This window comes from Lolium rigidum, chromosome 7, assembly GCF_022539505.1.
Source record: "Lolium rigidum isolate FL_2022 chromosome 7, APGP_CSIRO_Lrig_0.1, whole genome shotgun sequence".
Taxonomy (NCBI): domain Eukaryota; kingdom Viridiplantae; phylum Streptophyta; class Magnoliopsida; order Poales; family Poaceae; genus Lolium; species Lolium rigidum.
The window spans coordinates 51,629,769-51,638,392 of NC_061514.1; the positions used below are offsets into that span (position 1 = coordinate 51,629,769).

Consider the following 8,624-nt stretch of genomic DNA (forward strand, 5'->3'; position numbering starts at 1 on the left):
AGATACAGATACTCCTTGAAAACTGGTTTTGGTTGTATAAGTAGATAAATATGAGTCGTTTAAAGTCTTATCGACTCATAAAAAACTGGGGAGGCATAAATCTCATAAGGAACTCTTTGAAAATATTTCATTCTAAACTTAACCTGCCCAGTATAATTAGGAATTTCCAATATGGCGAACATATAAACGGGGCTTTATTAAGAGATTATCTTTACATGTGAGATTGTACGCAATCTATCTTGTGATTCTAATCAAATCATCAATCACCGTTGCTTTGTGAAAGAACACTTCGCCATTTTGCACATCAAGAAAGGCCGTTCATTCCGCTGCGTTATTACCACCTCACCCCGAGAGCAAGGAATTATTTTGTACACATCCAATGCCACCGTCATCCGTATCATCGTCGTGCTGCATCTTGTCTAATTTTTCTTGGATTTGAGCTCGGCCACTCTCTCCTCAGTGGCCTTCATAGCTTTCCCATATATGCTCACTAGCTGAAAGAGTTTCAGAGCGAGACAGTTCAGTACCAATTTCATTTTTTTATACTACAAACCCCAAAATGGAAAGGATGATGGCGGTGCTGTGATTTCTGATATTACCTCATCTACTTCGTCGGCTGTAATTGTCAATGGCGGCGACATCATAATGCTGTCTCCGGCAACCCTAACCAGCATGCCACGCTTCTGGCACTCCTGTCCGAAGATAGCACCAACGCCTGAAGATGCCATCAGGGAAACAATTTGTAAGGTACTTTGTGGTTTTGAGATACATGTTTATCCCAGAATACGACAAGCAGTTCTACATTTCCCGGTACAATGATCTTCTAGATTTGTTCTGAACAAGTCCAGGAATTCTGTTACCGAAATAACATATAATAGTTCAGTTTTAAAAAAGAGAGAAGCGAGAAATGTTTGCACAACATTCAGGTTTACGTCAATGATTATCTTCTAGTATAGAATGCTTCAGATTAAGTGATTCCAAGCTATGATTTGGCACACTGAAGCATTCTACTGAAAAATAAGGACAGGTTGTCATTAGTGTATAGTGACTTACCCCATTCTGCAGGGAATGGACTATCTCGTGATTTATTGTCAGCAAATTCAGTTCCAAGTATCAACCCTACACCACGGATCTGCATACAAAAGCATATCCATTATGCTTTTGGACAACAAAGGAGTCTCTAACACAAAAAAGAAAAGATGGGTACCTCCCCAACGATTGGGCTTCCTGCAAAGGCCTTTGTTCCCTCCTGGAAGCGCGGAGCAATTTGCTTCACATGATCAGGAATATTCCTTTCCCTGATACCAAATAGTTGGAAAGATTCATCAGGAACAACAAGCCAATAGGGGCAGGGGCACTGTCTGCTATGGAAAGTGCACTATACCGATAGATTTTCAGCGCTTCAATGGCGACAGCGCAAGCAACTGGATGACCAGAGTATGTAAAGCCATGAGCAAATGAACCTGAAAAAAAGGGCAGCGGCTCAGCACATTATATGTGTCTAAAAGCTCATCAAGTATATATTCCTTAAAAAAAAAACACCCAGGACATGCCAATGCATATATGAGAAACTGAGCTCACGCAGTGCCATTCACTTACCAAGCTTATTGCTCTGAGAATCAATCACATCTGCTATTTCAGGGCTAACAAGAGTTGCACCAATGGGGACATAGGCAGATGAAAGAGCCTGTTGTCATGGAATTGGCATGGCTCAGCAAACATTGGATAATTAGTATGTACTCATATATTCGTGAAAGAAATTTTACCTTGGCCAAGGTGACTAGATCTGGCTTGATGTTATACATATCAGATCCAAACATGGTTCCCAACCTTCCAAATGCGGTAATGACCTAAAAGGCATAATCAATTAATATCAGTTACATCGAGTGGTTTCATGTGCTCTTTTACTAGCTAAGATTTTGTTTTTTGTGTTTAACTTGAGAAGTGAATGTAAAGTACCTCGTCTACTATGAAAAGGATGTCATACTTCTTAACCACTGCTTGAACCTGTTGATACACAAGAAAATGGGATATGATAAACAAGAAAAACAAAAATTCAAGACTTCAATATAGAAGCTGTAGCTGAAGCTGTTTATTATCACCTTATCAAAATAAGTCTTTGGAGGCGGGATGACACCGCCAGCACCCATGACAGGCTCAGCAATGAACGCAGCAATCTGAAACATAATAAACAGATTAGTCAAGTAATATACTTGGGACCTATATTGCATAATATAAGCTTCGGTGACAAGACGACTTTACTGTTTCTGGTCCTTCCTTAAGGATAAGATTCTCCAAATTATTTGCAAGTCTTGTGGCAAATTCTTCTTCTGTCTCACCTGTCACACATCAAAACCATCTCATTAGTAAAATGGGATGCATTGATCATACAACTAAACTCTGAAGTAAAATGTACCGGGAAGATGGAAGCGCCAGTAGTGAGGGCAGTCTGTGTGCAGAACAAAAGGTGCGGGTAGATCAAACTTCTGGTGCAGGGCAGGAAGACTAAAAATACAGAAGGAATTAACAAATTAAGTAAGTATCAATAACAAATGGACTAATAAATTCTTCAGGGTACTAGATATTAGGTACCGATAGAAGAAAATCCACATTATAAGGAAAACATTATTTTTAGGCCAATACTCACCCAGTGAGACTAGCTGATATCAATGTCGATCCGTGATATCTGCAACAAAAGCAACAATAGTAAGAGTGACATTCAAAATAGCACCATGTTTCATAAAGAACATAAAAAACGAGACTTCAATAATACTGAAGTGATGGCACGAGACATTAATGCTAATGCAAATTACTTAACAAATAAAGCAAAACATATATTTCTTAGTTTCAAGTGCAAAAGGTTGAGAAATTATGTTGCTTACGCTTTTGATCGTGCAATAAACTTTTTCTTGTCTGGCCTCCCCAATGCATTGTTATAATACCATACTAGTTTGACCTGTACAGGAACAAGAGTAAATGCTGTAACCGTCAGACCAGTGCTATGAGAAGACCAGAAGAGGGGAACAAGGAAAATTCTACGAACAGCATAAAAATCACTAGTGTTTTATCACCAAACGATTGTGGATTCAGTACAGCCTATAAATCAGCTAGATACACTCAGCAAAATAACTATGCCTATCTCCCAGAATGTGTAAACGGTGAACCAGGGAGCAGTAGCTACTGATTACTAGCCTTCTAAAAAGGACCCAAAAGGTTTATTTTGTTGATACTCTCACAATCCACCCTACTGTTTATGTTTCACTGCCCTACTTTTCCCAAGAAAAAGGTCGCTAGTGATGTGTTTTCAACATACTAACATAACACTGTGTAAAACAGGTTTCAGTGATTCCCTCCAGATGTGAATGACACTAACAGAAACATATTTTGTAGGTATGGTTGCTACCCTTCTTAATGAATAGTATGTTTGAAAGATCTCCAAATTTATTGCCATCTACATTATAGTTTGTGCACGAAATCATCAGTTCTTCCAGCAATCGTACCTGCGAGTCATTTGCTTCTGAACCACTATTTGTGAAGAACGCCTTTCCCATTTTCCTTGCAGTGAACATGCTAAGAAGGTCATCTGCGAGATCCTAAAAGTACCAAAGTGTCTCCCTTATCACTATTTGTAAATGTAAATTTAATAAATGAATTTAATAAACCGATGGTCAATAAAAGGCGCAGAAACTTACCAATGTTGGCTTGGTTGTACGATTCCAAAATGAGTGATAGAAGGGTAACTTATTTAATTGGTCAGTTGCAGCTTTGACTAATCGAGGCTCACTACCACCTGAAGAATTTGCGAATCCATGAAAGAGGAACAAAATTAGAGTTTAAACATTACTTCTAAAGCCACAAAAAATGGTGATGCAGATATATTATCCCAAAGAATGGGATATTCACTTTGGCTCATAGGAGCATTTGCTCCCACTATGTGAATCTACATTTCGAAGTGTTAAAAAATTCTAAAGTAAAATTTTTCATGTACATCTACACATTTTATGTTCGTGCACAAGTTTTCAAAAGAAACTACAAAAATTTGTGGCTCCTGTAAAAAAGACAAATTTTGATGCTATAACACGACTACGTACAGGACATTTTTTTGTCTTTTTTGTACACGCCACATAAAATATTGTTTCTCCATGAAAACTTGTGCACTAACAAAAAATGTCACGATGTACACCAAAAAAATTATGTCATAATTTTTTGACATTTTTAAAATTGTTTTTTAATTATTTTGTATAATGTGAGCATTTGCTCCTATGAGCCAAAACGCCACCTCCCCAAAGAATGCACAATTCTGCGACTGTACTTGCACATACCTAAAGCTGTACACCATAGACCAGCAAGAGAATCTAGATACTTATTCCCATTGTTGTCATAAACATAAGAACCCTGCATATACAGTTGAACATTATATAAGTAATAAAACATAGATATATGGCTCACCAACATGGTAAAGAACATCATAAGTTTCCATATACAGATTCCCTACATGATAAGGCAACTAAGCAGATATGATGCTAGTGTGAGAAGCTCACACCTCAGATCTGTCAATAATCAGCGGGTGCACATCGCTGCTCTGCCATCCAGCTGTGAATGGGGCCAACATGCCATGCCCCTTAAACCTGGTAAGATCATACTCCAAAAATCAGCAGTAGGTAGTAAATACACAGAATCTAACTCTGCATACACCTCAGAGCATAACAGAGTGCACCTAAGTGATAATTCGAAAAAAGAAAGGAAATAATATATACCCATTTTCTTCAGTTGAATTTGACTGAGGAGACGGCGCTGAACTGAAATGTCTGACTGATGCATTTGCCAAACTATCTGCATGCCCTTGTACACTCCCGGTGGCGGTTAAATACTTCACTAGTTTGCTTGCCTGCGAATTCAGGAAAATAAAATGAAACATCACACATTAGCTGTGAGAGTCAGTGGCAGGAATCGGGCAGGTCACATGTGAAGTCTGAACAGCACAGAAAGTAGTGAAACAATAGTCATGCCATACAGTCATAGCATCTGAATGTGTGCAGTGGATCATAAGCATCACAACTTTCACATGAAAGAACAAACACAGTATGAATGTTTGGAGCCCCTAAATGGCACAGTGATCCCAGGTGGACAACTATTCATGCATATAGTGCTGCTACAAAAGTTGCACAAAAGCTAGTAACTGAAAGTACTGAAGGGCGAACGTTTAAAGGGAACTAAGCGGAATCAGGCAAAGTAAACCCGTGCGTGATTAACCGGAAGCATAAAGATAGGTTCCAAGGAGATGCAGATTCCGGCACAGAGCCGCACAAACTAGTATCACCGGAAAGCGGATCGAGAGGGAAAAAAATCCCCCCTTGAGAATCTCCTGACCCGAATTTGGATAAGAGGCTACCAGTCAGGCATATCATCCAGCTCCGCCCAGCGTGACCCCCTTATCTCCAGGAAGCGATCGCCGACGGCGCGAGTCACAGATCGCGGCGACCACAGCGGGACAGACCATTGTCTCACTGGCGGCTCCGCTCCAGGCCGGCGCGGCTGCTCTACACCCGTGCTACCTCGCTAGTGACTGTGAGGAACAAGAAAGGCGAGGGGAGGAAGAGGGAGGGTCGGTGGTCACCTGCGAGGACGCATTGGATCGGAGCAGGCCGCGCGCAATCATGTTGGAGATACGGAGCTAGAATCGGAGGAAGGAGACTAGTAGGGAGTACTCCTAGCAGAATCGTAGAGAGAGCTGCGGGCCGTGGACATGTCGCGTCACGGATTTATTCCGGAGAGGTGGGGGCGACAAGGAGACGTAGCAGAGTTTTCCGAGGTACTTACTAGACGTGACGTGGCCAAGTTATCCCAAGGAAAAACGAGTCTACGTGCACCTCTTCGCATCTTTGTGATTTGTCGACATATGCGTGCCTAATCCTACTTTATTTGCTCAAAAATACTTTGCTTGCTCAGTCTGGGCGTACGTGGATTCATGCTCAGATCCAGATCCATAAAGTTGTACTCCCTTCATTTCACAAAAACCTTCCCAAGTTTATCTAAATTTAAATGTACAAAATATATTTTACTCAGCAAAGTTACTTATATTCGTATCTAGAGTTGGGAAGCTTTTTTTTGAAACGGAGGCCGGCTCTAGCCCTAGGCGACCATGGGCGATGCCCAGGGGCCCACGCCTGGAGGGGGTCAATCAGCACATCTCTCATCTATACCTTCTTGCTGAAAAAAGATACTGAAAAAAGGCAGAAGGCCCAGCGGGAAGAAAAGAAACGCAACCAGGTCAAGGGAGGGAACATACACGCACACAACGACCAACCATAGACTCGACTCCGTCTCCTGCTGCTTACGTAATTTGATTTACCTTATTTGTTTACTGATTGAAAATTTTGTGTTCCTAACTTCTTGTCATCCTATGTAAACATTATGAGAAATATATTTAATTTCTTTATGATATTAGGTGTCACAATGCCGAAGTGGAAACATAAATCCAATGTTGCGATCAGGAGAAAAAAAGAGTGAATCAACTTATTGAATCAGGAGGAGATGCTTTAAATAGGTACTTTTTTTGGCAACAAGTAGTGTTGATGTCCACCACCAATTGAGCATTGAATTTTGGTTTTATTTGAGGTACTCAAAAAATTAGTAGGGAATGTTATACTTTGCATCTCTGTTTGTCTTCCTATAGCTATATCCACTGTTAAGAAAATCGGCCGATTCAGCGATTAGTCGCTACTCGATGGTCACCGATTAACCAATTAACTCATGTATCGACCGATCAACTGATTTATCGTCCGATTAATCGGCTAATTTGCCCATTAATCACTAATCGTCAGCCTACCGAGTTGACACTGATAAACAATTTCCTCAACACCGGCTATATGGCATTTCTTAGTGTAACAACTTTTTATAGACATCTCAGACTATAAACGTATCATAGGATGTTGATTTTTTTTAATATTTTACAAGTAAAACTAGACACATATATGCATACATACATATAATCTTCGGAGCCTTTTTCTTCACCTCGCCCAAGGGCCTCGTTAAAGATAAAGCCGGCCCTGGGAGTAACTTTGCTGAGTTTTACCGATATAGTTGCACAAACTACCACAGTTAAAATAGTCTTGTTTTGGAGACCGTGGCAAAAAGCACCATCAGCTCAACCGTACGGCCTGAGATGGAGAACACTTGGAGAGCGCTGCAGCATTTTGACAACCTGTTTGGAACAAAAGAAAACTTGCAGAAATATCAGAGGATTTTCTATAGGAAAATTCCTACGGAGCATTTAGAACAAAAGAATATGAACACTCCTTATAAGATTTCTTTGAAAATCCTATGACACCTGCTAATTCATAGAAATTTTGGAGGACAACTAACATGCGGATTCACCTCGTGTTTTCGTCTACTTTATATCTATACTTTCAGTGCTCTTTTCTATGTAACATTCAAACAATGTATTTGAAACTTTTCTAGGTTCTGGTTTCTATAGAAATTCAGTCTACATGATATCTCCTGCATTTTTCTTATTCCTATCCCAAGGGTGCTTGAAAGGAGACACGTGTGACCATTCTGAAATACTCCCTCGGTCCTAAAATATACTATATGTTAGAATATTAGGCAATTTCCGTGTGAGTTTAATTACCGGAAGCAACATTACAGATGCACAAGCATACTTAACCACACACATCAGACTAAGCACATGCATCAGATCTGAACATGGAACAAGTAGCAGTGCAATGTAGGAGAGGAAAAGCACGTATATCGCAACCGGGAAGGTCGCACCAGCAGCAGCAGCACCATGGGAATTGTTGATGTCGCATATGGTGTAGTCGGAGTCGTCGATGAAGCATTCGAACCAGCGAAGAAGAACACGAACAGCAGCGAGCAGTCGCGCCGAGACGCTCCCCAAAAACCTTATCGTCCGTCTCCGGTGCAGGATATCAACGGACGGGGTTTCGGAGGCCTGCTCTCCCGGACGGCTGTGCACGCAGTCGCCGGGATGGGGAAGACTAGAGAGTAGCGCAGCAAAAGGAACTTCGTGAGAGAGACGGACTAGAGAGTTCTGAGAGCTGTGGACTCCAGATCTGATTTGTATCCTTGTATAGCCTGGGAGGAGAGCCGACCCGACCGCGTTGTCACGCGTAGGAAGTCAGGGACACGCGGCGAGCATGCACATGCAGGTCGACATGTACCCAACTCAGTTGGTGCACCAAGCAAAAGTTTAGGCTTCCTTGAGTGTGTCTCGAACTCGAACTCGAGTCACGAAACGCGACGTGCGAGCCGAGGCGGGCGGAGGAGGAGGAGTGCGCGAGGGCTCCTTCTATTCTCACTCACTTGGAAGGACTAGAACAACAACCCTTATATACCACTCCAACTCTCTCCCAACTAGCAATATGAGACTAAACTTTGTCCCCCAAGGTTGTCCCAAGCTGCCAACGTACGTGATGAGCCTTGAGATTTCAAAAATTGTAGACTACATGGACTGCCTTACTGGGTTGTAGCCCATCTACATTCAACACTATGTTCTTAAATTTCGCTGGCCAACGAATTATGACTATGATTTATACTTATGATATGTCCTTAAAATTTATATAAATCTATATGGAATGAAAAAGATTTGGAACATAAATGCGACG

At 41.2% G+C, this 8,624-nt stretch overlaps 1 protein-coding gene across 1 annotated transcript; it reads right to left on the reverse strand.

Moving 5' to 3' along the window:
• Positions 1–102: 102 nt before the first annotated feature.
• LOC124672326 (gamma-aminobutyrate transaminase 1, mitochondrial) lies at positions 103–5,746 on the reverse strand. The gene is made up of 19 exons (XM_047208573.1): positions 5,618–5,746; positions 4,758–4,888; positions 4,544–4,628; positions 4,323–4,395; positions 3,693–3,790; positions 3,501–3,593; positions 2,883–2,956; positions 2,648–2,686; positions 2,417–2,505; positions 2,263–2,339; positions 2,103–2,177; positions 1,960–2,007; positions 1,767–1,850; positions 1,600–1,687; positions 1,385–1,463; positions 1,208–1,298; positions 1,054–1,132; positions 600–715; positions 103–494 (listed from the first exon to the last, which is right to left on the reverse strand). Exons 1-19 carry the CDS (start codon positions 5,657–5,659, stop codon positions 420–422), a joined length of 1,536 nt encoding a protein of 511 aa, XP_047064529.1. The 5' UTR covers positions 5,660–5,746; the 3' UTR covers positions 103–419.
• Between the last annotated feature and the right edge of the window lie 2,878 nt (positions 5,747–8,624).

Coding starts and splice junctions, on each gene's coding strand:
- LOC124672326 (XM_047208573.1), bottom strand. CDS start 5,659: ATGATTGCGCGCGGCCTGCTCCGATCCAATGCGTCCTCGCAG. Junction 4,629..4,757: donor AATTCAACTGAAGAAAATGG/GTATATATTATT, acceptor TGATCTTACCAG/GTTTAAGGGGCATGGCATGT. Junction 2,008..2,102: donor CAAAGACTTATTTTGATAAG/GTGATAATAAAC, acceptor GTGTATCAACAG/GTTCAAGCAGTGGTTAAGAA.